The 19,181-nt window shown below is 43.1% G+C and overlaps 4 protein-coding genes across 10 annotated transcripts; 3 read left to right on the top strand and 1 right to left on the bottom strand.

Annotated features, from left to right (window-relative positions):
- The first annotated feature begins 291 nt into the window (after positions 1-291).
- On the top strand, positions 292-4,509 carry aga (aspartylglucosaminidase). 5 transcript variants are annotated; one of them, XM_047022148.1, is made up of 9 exons: positions 292-641; positions 1,062-1,215; positions 1,606-1,718; positions 1,912-2,024; positions 2,579-2,687; positions 2,889-2,964; positions 3,534-3,641; positions 4,017-4,150; positions 4,234-4,509. In XM_047022148.1, exons 1-9 carry the CDS (start codon positions 542-544, stop codon positions 4,332-4,334), a joined length of 1,008 nt encoding a protein of 335 aa, XP_046878104.1. In that variant the 5' UTR covers positions 292-541; the 3' UTR covers positions 4,335-4,509. The 5 variants fall into 5 exon arrangements, with proteins under 5 accessions (XP_046878104.1, XP_046878081.1, XP_046878097.1 ...); XM_047022125.1 differs by having other exon boundaries at positions 3,534-3,734; XM_047022141.1 differs by having other exon boundaries at positions 2,576-2,687.
- On the bottom strand, positions 4,339-9,234 carry neil3 (nei-like DNA glycosylase 3). 3 transcript variants are annotated; one of them, XM_047022091.1, is made up of 10 exons: positions 9,021-9,234; positions 8,797-8,924; positions 8,493-8,627; positions 7,990-8,203; positions 7,425-7,499; positions 6,937-7,103; positions 6,240-6,409; positions 5,667-6,081; positions 5,148-5,322; positions 4,339-5,052 (listed from the first exon to the last, which is right to left on the bottom strand). In XM_047022091.1, exons 1-10 carry the CDS (start codon positions 9,120-9,122, stop codon positions 4,906-4,908), a joined length of 1,728 nt encoding a protein of 575 aa, XP_046878047.1. In that variant the 5' UTR covers positions 9,123-9,234; the 3' UTR covers positions 4,339-4,905. The 3 variants fall into 3 exon arrangements, with proteins under 3 accessions (XP_046878047.1, XP_046878055.1, XP_046878063.1); XM_047022099.1 differs by having other exon boundaries at positions 8,797-8,906; XM_047022107.1 differs by having other exon boundaries at positions 8,797-8,876.
- Positions 9,235-9,826: 592 nt separating this feature from the next.
- asb5a (ankyrin repeat and SOCS box containing 5a) lies at positions 9,827-13,673 on the top strand. The gene is made up of 7 exons (XM_047024936.1): positions 9,827-10,092; positions 11,141-11,220; positions 11,518-11,625; positions 11,824-11,974; positions 12,599-12,733; positions 12,971-13,162; positions 13,531-13,673. The coding sequence occupies exons 1-7, from the start codon at positions 9,891-9,893 to the stop codon at positions 13,656-13,658; spliced, it is 996 nt and encodes a 331-aa protein (XP_046880892.1). The 5' UTR covers positions 9,827-9,890; the 3' UTR covers positions 13,659-13,673.
- A 1,089-nt stretch (positions 13,674-14,762) lies between these two features.
- Positions 14,763-18,978, top strand: spata4 (spermatogenesis associated 4). Its single transcript, XM_047024950.1, has 6 exons — positions 14,763-14,863; positions 14,952-15,081; positions 15,207-15,325; positions 15,485-15,705; positions 16,006-16,116; positions 16,264-18,978. Exons 1-6 carry the CDS (start codon positions 14,763-14,765, stop codon positions 16,353-16,355), a joined length of 774 nt encoding a protein of 257 aa, XP_046880906.1. The 3' UTR covers positions 16,356-18,978.
- Positions 18,979-19,181: the final 203 nt, after the last annotated feature.

Genomic DNA, 19,181 nt, shown 5'->3' with positions numbered 1-19,181 from the left:
TAATTACATCGTTTCACATGGAACTTTACTGGAAAATCCATAGCTTACTATTCAACAGTTACTTACGTGTACATTTTGGTGGCTTAAATTATGGACATCTATGCAGCAAATTGTTCATTGAAAGTTAAACAAATTGACCAAAACAAATTGATCAGCTACGCCATGTTTTTTTAAGCATGACATTCATTCCAATAAAACTTGAAAAGCTAAGATCTGTTTTTGAATACCTCAACACCGGAAACTTAAGAGATCGGATTTATATTGAATGCACTGGCCCTTTAATGATGATGATTTCATGTCATGTGATAAAACAAGGAACTAGAAATGGATAAACATGAAATGTACTCACAATTATAATATTTGATCAAGACAGACACTTAAAACGAATATGTTTCATTATTAACACTAAACTGCCGTGGACCAGCTTTGTCTTCTCAAGAAGAATAGATGCATAAAAAGCATTTTGTCGTTCCACCCTACCTTTTAGCCAGGTAGCACTTTCTCCTCCGAAGTTTGCAAACTTCAACAAAGCTTGAGGAAAATGACAACATTCTTGGTTTATATTCTTATGTTGCCGTTTGGACATGCAACGTTACCTTTTGTCATTAACACGTGGCCCTTTAAAGATGCTACGTCCGCAGGTAATGCTAAACTTTCACATTATAGGCTACACGTTAGTATGGTTTCTAACTGTATTAAAACCTCTTTGTGCGTCTTTATTTATGACCAACAATGAGAAGCAACGCTGGTGTCAAAACTCACCAAGGATTGGGATTCAACTCTTCACCCAAATTGTTCTGAAATTGTCTTGGCGCTGATTTGCAAATTGCAAGCTGTTCAACATGTCACCAGTTGGCTTAATAATCCTCAAAGCAAGCAAACGGATCAGTGTCCAAATGGTGATATGGCACAGTCATTAATTTGCTACAGAATGAGAATCCCATTAGGTCAAACTTAAGGTGCTGTTGTGTAAGCGTTTATGCGGCACACTATATAAGGCCCTGCAGACAACTCAAAGATTGGACTATACGAACTTTTGCTGTTGTTTCTGTCCTCCGAAGCGTGGAGCGTCCTGCAAGCCGGAGGGTCGATACTGGACGCGGTGGAGCAGGGCTGTAGCCGCTGCGAGGTGGACCAGTGTGACGGCAGCGTAGGCTTTGGGGGAAGTCCAGACGAGAACGGAGAGACCACCCTGGACGCCATGATCATGAACGGGTGAGTGTCATCCGTTCCTCTCATGCATCACTGAGAGAACATGGCCACAATCCAAATGGCCACAAATGGTTGTTGTCCTAAATCAAAGTTCAGCGAATGCCAGAGTAGCCTAAACCTTATAGTAGGATTTTGTTGGAGGTGCTTGGATTTCAATCTCCTATCTTTGAATTTAATTTGTGGGGTAAAGACAGAGTTCCTGCAGTAAATAACAGTTTCAGCTGCTTTTGTTGTGTCCGACTCCTCCTGATTTACGGGGAATTGAAATGGAATTGATCCAAAACTCCACTGCGAGTCAATTACAGCCATATAATGGCCTTGGGATTGTAGATGTCTTCCTTTTCGCATGATAATCGTGTGCAGCCACCCGTGATGAACTGTCTGTCTCTGCAGGGACACGATGGAGGTTGGGGCTGTGGCGGACCTGAGGAGAATCAAGAACGCGATTGGAGTAGCCAGAGCTGTGATGCAACACACTGAACACACATTCCTAGTCGGAGAGTCAGGTATTGTAAAAGTTAGGGTGAACTAGTATTCGATGTGAAATTACATCTATGTTGGATCATAAACGAGTATTTGTTAATAATTAACATTCAAAGTGAGTCCTCAATGGCTATGTGGATGTACTGGATCTAATATAAGATGTGGTGTGTTACTGACCTCTGTGAAGTCTTTGATCTCTGTTTGTTTTATTTACAGCTTCGGTTTTTGCTGAGAATATGGGTTTCACAGCAGAAGACCTGACCACTAACAAATCTCTTAGTATTTTCACACAGTGGCTGAAGGACAACTGCCAACCCAATTATCGGAAGGTGTGCATTTCATAGCTTCAGCTTCATACAGTTTAAATAAAGTATTAGGTATAACTCTTAACACCTCATTTGAGATTCTGAATATCATGCAGGATGAATTTCAGTTATCCTAATCTCAATGTTTTGTAAAACCGCCCAAACTGTCGAAAGAACGAAGCACCGTTTTATACCCCTCAACAAAATCGTACAATCTTGTCAGGGAAACAGTAAAGTATATCACCTCCTATCTTTAAAATCTATGAATAACTCTGACTGCTGGATGAATTATGCATTGACGGCTGCCTGAAAGCGACGACTGTTGATCCCAACATGCTGTTAGCATTGGCACTATCAAAGCCCTGTAGAGATCTGACTGAGCCTCGTCCTCAGCTAGCCTGCATACATTACCACCAAGCTGGGTAGCAGGTCGGATACGTAAGACATCATGTATACACTGCATCTAGACTGCATCACGTTAAAAATTTTGTGAGTTTGTGTTGTGGGAATAGTTCAAAGTTGTGGCAGACAGTACATTATACATGGTGTGTACATTATCTTCATTTTATATTCAGCAGAATGTTCTTCCAGATCCTTCGAAGAACTGTGGACCATACAAGCCAAGAGCCATGTTGAAGCAAAGAAAGAGCGAACGTCAAATTGATATACATGCTCATGACACTATTGGTAAAATATATGATTGGTGTTGAAAACTTAGACATTTGCTTTTGTATTGCTAAGACAGTATGGTATAGTGTTTTTGTGCCTTTTTAATCCGATGCTAAATAGTATGAATAGTTTTAAGTTATTTTATGGTTACATATAATACTTTTGTCAGATTAAAATGCAATTATTTGTTCATAATTGTGTATATTTCATTCAAAATAGGAATGATTGCGATTGGTCAGGATGGTCATGTGGCAGCTGGAACATCCACCAATGGAGCAAACCACAAGATCCCAGGGTACATCAAAATATACATTTCATACATCATATATGAGTCGCATGGTGATTGGATGGCCTTTACTACAGTAAATCAGATCCCTTGTTATGGTTATTGCTAGTCCCCACACTACACAAACTAGGACAGTAAACAAATGCAACTCAAATGTCACTCATCAATATGGGCCATATCAAGATGATGAATCCTGACGAGCCGTAAGAGACATTTGAAGGCAAGACTGTCTTTGTTGAGCGCTTGGTATAAGTCAAGACTGTCTTTGTTGAGCGCTGGGTAAGTCAAGACTGTCTTTGTTGAGCGCTGGGTATAAGTCAAGACTGTCTTTGTTGAGCGCTGGGTAAGTCAAGACTGTCTTTGTTGAGTGCTGGGTATAAGTCAAGACTGACTTTGTTGAGTGCTGGGTATAAGTCAAGACTGACTTTGTTGAGCGCTGGGTATAAGTCAAGACTGTCTGTTGAGCGCTGGGTAAGTCAAGACTGACTTTGCTGAGCGCTGGGTAAGTCAAGACTGACTTTGTTGAGCGCTGGGTAAGTGTAACTGAATGTACCGGTGTTGTGTGCCACACCCTGTAGTCGTGTTGGAGACTCGTCTGTAGCAGGAGCGGGCGCCTACGCTGACAGCACCGCAGGGGGCGCGGCTGCCACCGGAGATGGAGACGTCATGATGCGCTTCCTGCCCAGGTTGGACCCGATCTGCTCCAACACCTTACTCATCCAGCACACGCACAGCATGGAAACAACAAATGTAACAAAAGTTGAGTTGGATGGACTTCAGTGAGTGCAGTAGATTTGAGTTGGATGTACTTTAGTGATAGTAGACAATCATGGGCCAGAAGTGCAGTTTTAAAAGTGGTCTGAGGTGTGGACTAGCGCCAAGGAACTGTCTTATTTGCCAGACACAGCGCAACAGTAACATCTCTCTCGACCACAGCTAAGGCAGAACGGTCAACGCTGAACTAATAATGAGATTTGACAGGGCTGTGGCTACTTTCACCCCTGAGGTGTCCAAGGATATGAAAGCACCAGTAACTGTCCTCTCTCTCTGACTGAGCCTAGTTTCCTGGCTGTGGAGCTGATGAGGACTGGAGCAGACCCATCCTCAGCCTGCAAGACAGCCATCTCCAGGATCAAGCGGTATTACCCAGAATTCTTTGGGGCCGTCATCTGTGCCAACACAACTGGTCATTATGGTGAGTGGCGTTAGGACTAGCAGAAGTGAGTTACAAAAATAGATGAACTGAGCTTGCTTTTTTTCCCTCCTCGTTTTCAAAAGGTGCTGCTTGCAACAAGCTTCCTGGATTCTCCAAATTCTCCTTCATGGTGTCAGACTCTCCATCTAACGTACCATTATTGAAATCTGTAGACTGTTTTTGATTCATTTTTTTTATATGTTGGGTTTAATGCTACTTTCTACTATCAATTATGTTAATTGGAAAATTTAAGAATCATCAGACTTGATCTTTTGACAGCTATCCTGAAGGTTTTCCATCTAGAGATTTAGAAAAAAGTGATTAAAAGTTGTGATCTACAATTAAACTGAATAAATCTGTTTGATAGTATTATGACATTTGAATGGACTCACAGCTAAAATGGTATACATTATTTCATTCAAACTACTGAAATGTGGCCTTCCTTAATAGTGCAAGAAAAAGCTTGCATAACGAGATTTCTGTCAATGTAAAATGTATTTTTTATTCAAGACTGTTCGACAGAGATAAATATGCTGTAAGGCACACCAGACATAACTAATTCCAAGACATGATCAATGCAACATGAATAAGCAAACGAAAATATATTAATTGCATCGACCCGTCAGCTCTTACCACAAGGAAACATAAAACTTGTAACCCTTCCGCTTGAATGATCTTCTTAATCTCTTAAAGTTAGCTACTTGTTTCAGCAGCAAGGAGGGATGGCAATTCCTGTTTAGGGTTCTTAGCCCATTTCATGCCCACTGGAAGTAGTCACACTGCTTGCCCATCAGGAAACTGCAGACGTAGAAGTTTCGTCCATTATTCGGCCCCAGCTTGAGCACGGTTCTCCTGAGACAGCGTTTCCCATGGTTACAGAGGGGGAAATGTAAATCAGCCCACTGAAAGAACCAGAGAGAGACCGGAGGATTCCGTCACCATTTCGCTGTTATATCATGTTCATTATGAGTCAGGGTGTATGTAGATTCTCTCTCACCTCAAAGAAATTACAGCGTTTGTCTCTGGGGAACGAGCAGTTGTAAAACTGTCGGCCCTTGTTCTCTCCTTCCTTGTTGACCACGCGGAGTACACTGGGACACCGATGGGACGTACAGCAGGGGATTGTGGGAACGCCCTGTGTTTCCTCATTTGGTGCTTTGGTTTGGGAGGAGCTGATGGAGATACAAGGGTAAAGACATGTCTTCATTTCTCCACCATAAACCTGCAACTTCCAGAACCTTCTGTTGGTATTTTCACCGAACCAATTCCACGATAAGATGAAAGAGATGTCACGTAAACATACACACAAGAGAAAAAATATCAGGGTTTATTGGAGATCGCCCCACACTACTGCATCCCCATATGTGGCTATTCATCAATCGGCACTTTTATAACAATACCGCATTAAAAATTCCACGGTTGGATGCTTTTTTATCCCACTTACCTCCCCAAAGTCAAAAACTTGCCTTATTATAACTTTCTTACTCATGAATAGCTGAGTGCACCCATCACTCACCTCACAAGGAGGGCTCCATTGTGAGCTTTGCTACCAGGAAAAGGACTGTGATCAATTCTCATTTTCTTAGATGGTTGACTGGAGGAGGCCAACGATTCCCTTTTGGAGAGCTCTGTGCTTTTATTCTGCCAGCCACCAGAGGCATAATTGGGACTTGTTGTCCCTTGGCAGACGTTCTGTTTATTTAAACCTCTCTCCCCCGCCAAGGAATTCAGATGACTGCTGGCTAGGGAAAAAGGAGAGTTCGCTTGGTTTGGCTTTTTCGACAAGTCGGTAAAAACAAGGGTGGTGCTTCCAAACGCAGCCTTGCGGTTGACTTTGAGCTCCTCTCGTGGTTTTGAAAAGGCATTGCAAGGGTACTTGATTAAATCTCTGGTGAACAAAGCCTTCTCAACGCTGGGCTCGTCTGTAGGGACTGAGAGGGAAGAGAGGCACAAAGGTCAATTTGTTTCATTCCACCGCCTCAGTGAATATCATCTTCCTAGTTTCTGAAGATCACCTACGAACGTGAATGGATTGTGTAAAGGCTGTTTGAAGTGGGTGGTGCCGCTGGGGACGGGGATGACGGCTCACCCTGAGTCCTGGGAGTGAGGCAGGCCTCACAGGTTCTCACCGCTGGCTGGTTCACCAGGGTGCACAGCTCACAGGCCCACTCCTCCTCCTCTCTCCTGGCCACGTCGTCGCTGGGTTCCACAGACGCTCGGTAAGCCCAGTCCAGTAAGCTGTTCCTTGCGGGAAGTTTGCTAGAAATGTGAAACTCGGGAAGATTAACACGAGTCAGGGAGGATCTGGCGTCTGGCATTCACACACACACCAAAAGGTATGTGTGAATATCGCACTAAAATAATGACATTTCTTGTGGAAATGCAAACGCATTTAGGTTTCCAAAGCACAGATAATGCTTGAAAACACGCAGAACAATGGAAAAAATGATGAGTTGGAATAGAGATGCGGTCCACAAAAGGCTTTATCTGTGAGCTTTGCTGTAGAGCTTTACACTCAAACCCTCTTTAATTCCTTCCTCAAACAGACACCAGGAAGCTCAGAGTTTGCGCCTGTCTGACAAGCACAGTCCACACTCGCAATGAACATTCAATCTCCCATCATCACCTCTTACTTCCCAGCAGGCTTATCCACCTACAGTGAATGATGAACTCCAATTACATCAGAGATGACGCAAGACCTCACAGTTTCCCCTCCCCCCCTCCCCTCTGATTGGCTCGCGACCCTCTGATTAAAATTCCCCACACATCTGATGTCGCAGGTTCACCTCAAGTCAACCTCTCCTGGGTCGGCGCTCTGACAGCGCGAACAGAAGTACGTCATCCTGCCGTTGTCGCCAAGGCGACAGACGGTGATGGCGTTACGGCACTGGCCACAGTGGGGACGCTTGTAGACTTTGTAGTGTTTGTGCAGAGGAGAGCCCGATTTGCGGCACTTGAACAGAAATGAGAAGACAAGCAGACACGGTGTTTAAGTGACTGAGTGGTTACGAGACTGGGCCTGCCGTTAGTGGTGTTGGCAGTGAGGAGCAGACCCAGGGGGTGAGGAGCAGACCCAGGGGGTGAGGAGCAGACCCAGGGGGGAGGAGCAGACCCAGGGGGTGAGGAGCAGACCCAGGGGGGAGGAGCAGACCCAGGGATTGAGGAGCATACCCAGGGGTGAGGAGCAGACCCACCAGGGGGTGGGGAGCATACCCACCAGGGGGTGAGGAGCAGACCCACCAGGGGGTGGGGAGCAGACCCAGGGGAGCCCTACCTTGTAGAACAGGAGGGTGAAGTCACGTGTCATCTTCACTATGTGGTGGACCTGTTCATCCGTCAGCTGGTTAATCTAAAAGAAGTCAGTCAAATCAATAAAACATGGATCGTGCAATGATTGACAACAAGAGGGGTATGGCTCCGTGGTTAGAGCATTTTACTGCAGGTCAAGAGGTTGGAGGTTCACATTTCCCCTTCTCTACTGCATGTCACTTTGGATTTAAAAAAACATCTGCTAAATAAGATGACGTTTGGATCTTCTTCAGTCACTTATGGTGACACTTATCTGTCTCTGCTTTGAGTCCCTATCAAACCTAAAACTTGTTACGTTCATATTTTTGCTTGTATCCAAAGCAACGTACAAATATCGAAAGTACAGTAGATCAACAATCTGAAGCACAAACAAGATCTAAACAGTATTTTAGTCTTCAGAGTCAATCAGCGGTCTGTATTTACCAGCCAGATTGCAAAGTAACTACATCTCAACATCCAGGCGCAGTGAAAAAAGAATACAACATTAAGAGTCCTACAGTGCAACAACAACAACGACGATAGTTGTGTACCTTAACCGCAGGGTGGAGGCCTGAGTCAAACAAGGCCTCGTTTTTAATGATGTTCCCCACCCCAGGAAGTATAGTCTGGTCCAGCAGCACATCACAGAGCATCCTGTCTCTCTGTCCTCGAACCACCTCCTCTGCACGGGAGGAACTGAACTGGGGAGAGCACACATCCAGGCTGTGCATGGCCCGGATTCTGTGCTCACAGTCCTCCGCCAGCCTGCACACAAACATGCCTTTACTGGACAACCTTAACAGCAAAATACCGTTGCTCTCAGGTGTTGTGCTGTGTTTAATTCACTGTGTTGTCATAACAAAGGTTTCACACAAAACACAACAAACTTTGGAGGGGGAAATGTGTTTTTAAAATGTATTCGTTTCGAAAGGTTGAATAACAAATGATAAAAAAGGTTCAATTAAATAAAATCCTGGACAAGTACACAGTCCCAACAGTATCACTATGGTTATTACCCAGAAACGAACGGTGGAACAAACCTTATGCCCATTACCTGATTTCAACTGTGGAGTCGAAGAAGCAGATTACGTCTCTGGTGAGGTGGATCTCCAGGATCGGACTAGGGCTTTTCCTGCCCGGAGTCTTGGCAGGGTTTATACGCATTGAACCATTCATACCAAAGTGAACTCTGTCAAAGACATACTAGTACAGTCATTTTGCTCCGTGGTCAAGCATTTGACTGCAGCTTTAAGAGGCTTCATGTAAGCGCGTCTGATAAATGAATACTTTACATTTATTTCTTAAGTGGATAGCTAGATGGATGGTTAACGCTAACATAACTTGAAAGGACTTCATACCTCAACGCTCTTTGGCCGAAGTATAAGAAAAGTTCCTTTCCCAGGGTAGCAGCTCCAGTGTATTGACACCCAGTGAAGATCTGGAACGAGCCTTTATTTGGGTCATTTCTCTGCAAATACGTTGTTGACTGTTTAAGCAACACACATGTATCACTTCATTCAGCTACTGTAGCCTGCATTACATCAGATAGCTGGTCTGTCACTTCTTTCATTAGTATACAAACCTGTGTCGTCGTCGGACTTCGGAATTCTTTAACTTTCTGTCCTTGCTGGACCCTAGAACGAATCTTCTCTCCGTTCAGCGTGCAACCCGGCCCTTCAACCATATTCTGAAGGGATTTGTTAGCCAAATGGGATATATAAAAGCTTCTCTCCTCGGTTTGATGTTAACAACGAAACCAAACGACCCGCCACATTTCTGAATCCCGCGGGCTCACTGCTGACAGTCGTGTCGTCACGTATCATGTGACATTGTGGAAACGAGCTTGATTAAACGATTCCTGTTTCCGTTTCTACGAAAATAAGGATAATTGTGAAGATGAACAGCCCGTCAACATCACATCACAGTAAGTTTAATACACTCTATGAGACCATTTGTGTCTATTACTTTGACTATAACCAGTGCCTGTCTAAAGGATATTAGACATTCTCTGCTATAACTAAATGTTGTGCTGTACTGCCCTCTGGCGGTTTAATAGGTTATTTAATGTTGTGCTTGAATACTACAAAAAGTTTAGTTTGTATGACTAAACTCAACCCAATCACGGTTCTTTATCAAACCAACACGTATCCTATTAGACACCCACAAGCATTCATAAAAGAACGTGTACACAGTTTAATAATTGTCTCCTTCCATTACTTCTACAACGTTATATCCCTCCTGGTTATCACAAATACAAATTTTAACCACAGAATATTCAACCCCCTCTTCAGAAATAGGAGAATGCTCAACTATTTTCACACAGGCACAACAGCAGCTGCACCATTATACCAGCTTGTTCAATCAGGACCAGTAGGTGTCTGAGGGGAAACCAGACTAGCAGTCAGAGGCACATGATCCCCTGTGGTATAGAGACCCTAACTAACAGAGGGCAATGCCAGAGTCAGCAGAGAGTACCGACAAGCCCTTCACGGCCCACTTGTCCAATGTTTACCTCAGCATCTTGGCACTGTTCTGCTTCAAACTCTTTGTGAAGATAAGCCTGAACTTACTCACCTACTTCTACGTCATCCGTGGGAACCGAAAGGAGGCTGCCAGGATATCTGCAGAGTTCTATGACTATGGTAAACGACAGGGTGAGTAAAACTGTGTCATGCCTCTGTACTGTTTTAGAACCATACATATGAAGATATATCATGGCACTGGATAGATCAGGCACTGGATAGATCAGGCACTAAGAAAAAAATACATCACAATGGAAAACACTTATTTGTTTGTTTTCATACACTATCACTTCCTCTCATGCATACTCTTGCATTTGAATACTGCCTTTTCAGATCTTGGTTTACGCCACTAGTGACCAACAGTAGTTGTCACTAAAGGAATAAGGATAATGTGTAAAAACAAAACATACAGCAGCAGTGGCTGGACATTTAGTCTCGTCCCCCGATGTATTAATAGAACCCAGCCATGGGGTCCCACCCCTTGGCCTACTTACTGTTGGTACTCAACCGGGGAGCTGGAGGGAACTGGAGGGATTGAGTGACAAGCCCAAAAAGCACCCGCAGAACCAGAGTCTGTTTGCAAACATGCATGTTCTCTGTGAAGAATGAACAGCTAGCAGCAACCTAGATCATGGTTCTTAGACGAGGTACCTAAAGCGATACTGTTGGATATGATGCCACTATTCAGTTAGTAATTTCTTTTTGGGAAAAGGTTTTAAGGTTATTTGAATGAAATGGAGGGAAATGGCGATGCTGATGATGCTGTCTGGAATGCTTTTGGAGTTATTTTGGATATTGATTCAGGTACAGTAGGTCTGTCTGTAAAGTGGAGTTAGCCTACAGTGCTGTTACATAATAGGATGTATCTAATATTTATCTGTGAATATTATGAACTTGGTTGATCCATGTGGCTGATTCTACACAAAATGTGAGTAAACTGTGCATGGATAACGGCAAGCAGTAAAAGAAAGAAAGAATTTTTTTTAAGGATAAAATGTTGCTGTTTAATTACAAATGTTTATGTTTGTATATTCCCGAAACATCTCTACGGTTGTGTTTGTTTCAAAAGTGTAGCACACCAGTCAATGACAACAGCTGACGTTCCTCTGCCATAATTCTGTCGGTAATCTGAGTTAATACTTGTTGTTTGCAGTATTTGTTGATGTTATTCCTGTTTCAGGGTCCTGGGCCGACCGTTCTCCTCTACATGACGCAGCGAGCCAAGGCCGACTCCTCGTCCTCAGGAACCTCATTTTACAGGTCAGCTGCTCCCGTGAACTGTGAATGTGTGGGTTATTGCTTTCGATCTACTTCACTGAACTGTGAGTCGCTTCCGCCGAATATGTCACAGTTGTGTGTTGCTCTTAATCATTTGTGTTTGACATACGAAACACATCCAAACTTGTTAAATACAGACCGTTCCTTGACTCTGACCTCCAAGATAACATTGATCCTTGATATTCTGCTGTACTTTCAACATGCCCTCATTGTCTGAAAGTGTCAAAATGTGAAAACAAAATGTGAATAAAATTCCATTGTATTTGCTTGAATCTACAGGGCCACAATGTAAACGTGCTCACCATAGACCATGTGAGCCCCCTTCATGATGCTTGCCTGGGCAACCATGTAGCCTGTGCCAGGCTCCTCATCGAATCAGGAGCCAACGTGAGTCCCTCTTCATCACAACCCAGACACCAGCAGATGTGAACAACAGCATGTTCATGACACCGACTAGATTCTCTCTTCATCGAAAGGCGAAGAGCAAATTTAAAGACACTCAGCTGTCTAACACCTGAGTGCTCTCTCCTCTCTGGATAGTCTCCGCGTCACGCTTAAGTGAAGCTGACACCCCACTGTGTGCAGGTGAACGTCACCACCATAGACGGGAGGACCCCCCTGTTCAACGCGTGCTTGGTGGGCAGTGTGAGCTGCACAGACCTGCTCCTGGAGAGGGGGGCTAAGCCCCAGGCCCCGGTGTTTCAGCCCTCGCCCATCCACGAAGCCACCAGCAGAGGTACGCTCCACAGGCACTGCAAACTGTGCATTTATTCAGTAAACCTAATGGAAATAGAAGGTCAAAACAAAAGCATAAAATGCACCCAACGAAGCATGGTCACACACTTAAGCCCCTGCTTAAAAGAAAAGATGTCTCTATTATTTGACTTTTTTTGCTATTCTACTAGACCATAAAGTAAACAATGTCATGCACTAATTTGGCAGACGCTTTTATCCAATGCTTCACGTAGAAGGGGGGTATTTGAACCATCAGCAGCCAAATGCTACACATAGCTTTACCCAAACTGAATCTAATCATCTCACACTAAATCAAATCGTATTTCTGTTGCATCAAGAGCAATGTTCCAGAGGGCTTCACATACGTCCATAGAACTGCACCTAAACTCACCTAAATAAGAGTTCCTACATTTACATTTAGTCATTTAGCAAACGCTTTTATCCAGAGCGACTTACAGTAAGTACAGGGACATTCCCCCGAGGCAAGCAGGGTGCCTTGCCCAAGGACACAATGTCATTTGACACAACCGGGAATCGATCCGGCAACCTTCTGATTAGTAGCCCTATTCCCTAACCGCTCAGCCACCTGACTCCCTCGTTCCTACCTCCCCCTGTCCCTGTGCAGGACACAGCAAGTGTGTGGAGGCTCTGGTGGCGTGGGGAGCGGATGTGGACATGGACATTCCTCACCTGGGCACGCCGCTCTACACCGCCTGTGTATTCCAGGAGCTGGAGTGTACCAGGATGCTGCTGAGGGAAGGTGAGGTCCGTCGCAGGCCTGGCATCATTAACGATTTAACTGGGCGCTGCCTGGCTCTGTTGCTTCGATCCAAAGCTAACCTATGATCTAATGATTGTTTGGTCGATGAGCTGAATCAGGTTGGTTACAAATGGGGTTGAAGCAATGACAACAAAAAAAACTGCAGGAGTGTAGTTCTCCAGTGTGTAGGATTGAGCGGCCCTGATTGGACAGCCCTGACGTGTCTCTTCACCACAGGAGCCCATGTCCAGAGAGGTAAGTACCTGGACACGCCCCTACACGCCGCAGCCCAGAAGGACTGCACAGCCATGGTGAAGATGCTGCTGGATTTTGGGGCTGACATCAATGCCAGGAACCTGGAGTTCCAGAAGCCGGTGGAGGTGTCTCCTCCTGGTAGCTCCACAGAGAGCTTCCTGATGCTCTACGAAGGTGAGTTACCAAGAACTGCAACATTGAATATCTGGGGTTAGGTGTAGCTGGGAGCTCAGTGATTAGAGCATTTTACTGCAGATCGAGAGATCGCAGGTTCAAATCCCCCTTTGTGTGTTGCTCAGGATCAATGTGTTTGCTAAATGAATACATGTAAAAACCTTTTTTTTAAAGGAATCCTGTTCAATATGGTTGGTTTTTCGAAGTATAAAGAACAAAAACAGAGATTTTTATATTAAATACCATCTCCAGTGCTAGTTTGTTTTGACTGTATTTCAGAAGAAGAAAAAATTAAAGGTTAAACTTATTTTACCAGTCGATGTTCTGCTGTTCTCCCACTTCTCAGTCATCCCTCTTTCTTCCCCCAGTCACGCCTCGCCTGCTCAGCCAGCTGTGCCGCCAGTGCATCCGAGAGAGTGTCGGTCGTGATCGGTTCCACCTGATCTCCCGACTGCCTCTGCCCAGTCCAGTCAAAAACTACCTGCAATACAGATAACGCAACAGCACAGGAAAATAAGCATCGTTTTCTGTTTGCGACTGACGGACACTTGAAGAAATAATTTGAGTTTTTGTGCAGTTGACCTACCGAAACACTGTATTAAGCGTTGTAATTAATCGTTTATATGCACACGACAGTAAAACGTTTTTAAAGTGGGAAATAGGCCATGTCTAGAACTTCCAACAAAGTAAGAAACGTGACTTTTGCATATTGCATAAACCGGCCCAAAAACTTCAGTTAGCTAGCAGTTGCTTTCGTTCTTTAACACAAAATTGCGTTTCTACTAGGAGTTTGGTTGATCTTCTCAAAATGACCTTAAACCATGTTCATAGGATTCTATGTTGCTACCATTCAAGCAAGGTAAAGGGGGTTCAAATTGTAGCCTACGTTTCGAGCTACGTCGACCAGCTACTCCAACACGGAGTTGGAGAAATCGCACAAACTGAGTGTAGGGTTAAGAGTTCTAGACCTGCCTATTTATTTCCAGGGAATAAGTAGAGCTAGCTATCACTGTCGTGTGCATATAGCCATTGCTTTCAGATAGGTGTTTTTATAAATAAGGCATAATGCAGTGCTGAGATTGTATGTTTCTGCATTCTGGGACTAGGCCATTAAGGACAGTATTTGATGAAATAGAGTGCAACAGTTAAATAGTTTATATGTTTATGTATGTGTGCACATGCTTTCATAGACAACACACCACCGGTTTGAAAACTGCTGCACGGTGTGGTCACCATAGATGTATATATAAACAAAAATTTATATATCTCTATGGTGGTCACAACATGAGAGGGTGTCCTGGATTTACCAGTAAACCGCTTAAGAACGTGGTCATGTCTTGTCTTTATATAACCACTAGATGGCGACAATGCTTATTTTCGCTCTGATTCACCGCGAAAGGGAGAAGAAGAGAGGCCGTTGTCATGGAGTTGTAAACACTAAAATGTCTACGTATCAAAAATGGAATTAGCTGGCTAGCTAGCTTTCTATCTAGTAAAGATGATTCATTAGTATTCGATTAGTTTCCTTAGTTTATCTACAGCACTTGCGTAAACAAGTACTTAAAGGAAAACGTTTTGACGCAAATATTGTAACTTTGTTATGGCATATCCACAAACTCCTAAAAGGACAGGGATACCACGAGAAGTACTGAAGTGGATACAAAGCCTTGACTTGTCATTTTCACCAAAGAATATGCGCAGGTAGGCAGATAATAGTTAATGTATTACTATATACTTTATTTGATCAGATATGATCTCTCAGAAAAAAATTGTTCTAATCTCTCCTCAGAGATTTTTCTAATGGCTATCTGGTGGCAGAAATATTTTCCTGGTATTATCCTGAGAACCTTACTATGCACTCGTATGACAATGGCACCTCTATTGCTACTAAACTGGGTAACTGGGCTCAAATAGAGAGGGTAAGTCCAGTGTGAAAGGCCAAACAACACCACACAGAAAGACAGCGAACATGGTTACATAGCTATCATTTTTCACTGATGCTCAAGTAGTCCCTATATGATATAATCCATTTGTGCCTCCACAGTTTCTACAGAAGGAAAACATACAGCTGCTGAAGGAAGCTATTGATGGCAGCATCCACTGTAAACCGGGAGCTGCTGAGCTGCTGGTGCAGGAGATGTTTACAGCATTGACAAACAGGAGGTAAATCTGCCAAGATAACTGGAGAACAGGATTGCAGGCATGGTCAAACCTCTGATCTCTTATTCTGCAGTCAAATGGCCTTACACCCCCCCATTCCCAGTACTTAACATTTTCTGCTTAACCCGCCCCCCCCCCCCCCTTCTCTCTCTCTCTCCCCAGGATCAGAAGCTTCCAGAAGGACGAGCTTGACTTCTCTGACCGAGGGTACCAGGAGCAGCTGCCCATGGTGGCTCGCTCCACGGCCTCCAAAGCCATCAAGTCTAACCTGCGACTGAGTGAGCTCATCGCAGAGCCCAGCATCACCACCAACCAGAGGAAGGTGCAGGCCATCATCCACATGCACCTGGAGCAGAGGGCAGCGGAGAGGGAACAGAATCCCAGTGAGTCTGCATGTAGATCTCTGAATCTGAAACCTAGTGAGTCTGGATGCAGATCTCTGAATGCCAGTGAATCTGCATGTAGATCTCTGAATCCCAGTGAGTCAGGATATAGATCTCTGAATCCTAGTGAGTCTAGATGTAGATCTCTGAATCCTAGTGAGTCTAAATGTAGATCAGTGAATCCGAATCCTAGTGAGTGGATGTAGATCTCTGAATCTGATGGTTCACATGGTCGGGAGTCAGAAAATGTCAGCCAGGCTGGGGACGCATTACTGAGTAGATACTGTACACTGTGTACAGAGCGTTTCAACAGGAAGCCCACCGTAGGAACGCTGGTGGCTCGACTGCCGCCATCACGTCGCCATGGAAACACGGACCTGGACACCAGCGGATCCTTTAGCAGTGGGACAAGTACGTATGTACACTGCCTGGTTGAACTCATTTATACTATTATCTTTTTATGTATTGTAAACATTAAAAATGTGTTATTTCTTTCCTTTTGAGAGGAAATAAAATATATTTTGTGAGACGATGACTGTAAACTTTGTTGTTTTTCAGAGTCTTGTCCCTCATCTGTCAGAAGCAAGCCCCATGTTTATTTCAAGGAGATTGAAGTGCACCAACCAAACAGGCGCTCCTTGTCCAATTAAAAAAACACTGTGAGATTTTACTCCATAAATATCTGGATATGTTACTGTATGTTGACATTGAAGTCCTCTAAAGATTTTATAGATATGGTGAAATAATAGACAGTAGTAATTCCACAAAGCCTTCATGTATTATCAACATAAGTAGTTTATTTTTGTGTTTTCTGATTTTCAGGCTTTCCTAACATTGTAGGGACAAATTTAACTGAGGATACAAGATCAAATATAACATAATATAGAATAAGATCATCTAGAATATAATATATTTGATATAAATCAGGTTAAGCTATAGCAGTATGGTGTGTGTCACCAGTCACATACCACAGTTGGAAACAAAATTATTTTCTCCCCATGACCTGTACACCGTTCCACCAGTAGGTGGCAGTGCTATGTCTGGTTTAAATGTTGCAATCAAAATCGAAGGCAGCATCAGCAATAGATTTGATAACTGTACATAACTGAATGGCTCTGTTTTTTACATAAAGGATGTAAAGGGATATCGGTGTGTCTGCATGTAGAAACAGTGCAGACATATTCTCACACTCCACTACAGGAGTGCAGATATATATTCTAACATCACTACAGGAGTGCAGATATACGTATATTCTAACACTCCACTACAGGAATGGAATGTTGTAGCGAACGTCAGTGTGAAACGCAGTGATTCTTTTTCTAGTTCAACCCACACTACTTTCACTTACATGTCAATGTTGTGTCTGATACTGTTGATTACAGCTGGAAGATTGACATCTGTGCTTTGTTTGAAAAGGTGTCAATGGACTTTTCTTAAATGCTTCCACTAGGAACAATAAATGCTTTGTAGACATGACTTTTATTGAGATTTTCCAGGTTTCCAGTGTACCTGCTATAGCATGCAGGCTATACACGTGAACAGAGACATTCTTGACTGTTGACATCGTAGTCCACTGGCAGTATGTCTCTCAGACAGTGCCAGGGATAAGGATAACCAGGCTCAGATTATCAGGCGAAAACCCTCTTGTCACAAATGTTTACCTGATCTTTTAACTGCCACAGCTGTCGTGACAAAACCATTTTAGATATGCCCATTTCTTAGACAGCCGTTTCCAAGCCAAATGGTTTATCGTGGTGGTATGTTTTAGAGGCATGGGCCATGGGCTGATTTCAACTTTAATTAGTGGTAATGACATCTGTTATGTCAATGTTGTGACAGTGTTTATGTAGGCCTAGCAGGGTCATTAGTACTTGCCACAGTGCGCAATTAACTGTCACATAAACACATTCTGTGCATAGCTTTCATATTTAATTCTGTAGGTTAAACTTTTTTCTTTTTGAACAAATATCCAATAATATGACAGTCTGTATTTAAATCCATATATGGTAAAAGTTCTAACATCTTATAATGTTAAAAACAATCTACTAAACCTCTCCTATAACCCTACCTCCCTCTCAACACAGCTGTAGCACCACACCACAATTCTATTAAAATGACACGTTTCACCTATAACTCGTTTATAGGTCCATATACAAATAAAGCTGATTGATTTTTTCCAGCTGGGCTGAAGGTTTTTAGACTGAAGTTTCTCTTTCTGTGTTCCTGGGATAGGAGTAGTCCGATTACCGCTAACTGAAAGCATGCCCACTTGGACTGGAGGAGCTCTGCAGCTCATCCTGTAAATCTCTCACCACCCTGTGGTTCTCAATTTACAATTGAGCTGTAAACGTACTGTAAAAAGATGACAAGATGATAAGTGTTTTTGGCTGCTGGCCCAGTAGCCCATGTGGTCTAAGAGGTTTAGCCTGGAACAATGATCTGTTGATATGATCTATACCAGACTCTCATGACACTGATAATTATCATTTTATCGGGAACACTTAGTTTGAAGTAGCCCCTTGTGAAGTTCAATGGTGCTGTATATCCCAAATCTTCTGTCAGTCAAAGCAAAGGACATTATGGACTTTTTAAAATGTATTTTTATAGTCACCTACTTTAGGCCTAGGCCTACTCTAGATATAAGTACAGTCTGCAGAAGGCTACTAGGCCATCTATTTTAAAGTAAAACGTCTTAAAAAATGTATCTTATTGGCTAAATCTTCATGCCTTTAAAAAAACAACAGATCCACAAATTACCGTAAGCATTTGTGAAGTATTTTATTATTTAAGTGCTTTGCATTTTAATAGATATGCAACGTGAGTCATGTATAGCCCATCTTACCCCCCATCCCAGTGTTTTTGATAAGTGTCTTTCACTTTCAAACTAGAGCTAAAATAAATCTCCGTTAGACCAAGTCTTGTTGCCATGGTTGTCAAAGGGAACTGCAGTCATAAGCAGTTTAGCTTCTGTCGCTAGTGGGCTGTAAATGTTGACCTCCTGAATCTTCCAGTGTTGTCTGGCTCGTTAGACGCCAACACACTGTAGCTCCCAAACACCTCTCTTTACGGTTGCCTAGTTATCACTGTTGGAATTTTATTTTATTTTGGGGGGTTGAGTTTAACATTAGCCAATAGCTTATGCTACTGTATGTAAATGCACAATTGTTCAAGAAACCATGTAGTAGGCCTATATTAGGCAACATAAGCAGAGCATTTTTCTTAAACAATTCAATATTGTTCAAAATGAATTCCCTGAACAGTAAATAGCCAAACCAATAATCCCTTCTCATTAAATTTGTCGATTTAATATGAAGCCAACGTTCTAAATAAAACCTAATTATCGCAGATAAAGCCTCTCTATCTCATTTTTTGTTTGTTTCATGTGTGTAGTGAAAAAAGGGAGTGTCCGGGGTTAGGGTGCTGATGTTTTTATTTATTCCATATCTGTCCGCCTTTTTCTTTTGAACAATATCTGG

The sequence above is a fragment of the Hypomesus transpacificus genome, chromosome 1 (genome assembly GCF_021917145.1).
Source record: "Hypomesus transpacificus isolate Combined female chromosome 1, fHypTra1, whole genome shotgun sequence".
Lineage (NCBI taxonomy): Eukaryota > Metazoa > Chordata > Actinopteri > Osmeriformes > Osmeridae > Hypomesus > Hypomesus transpacificus.
This window is presented reverse-complemented; position numbering and strand designations above follow the sequence as displayed.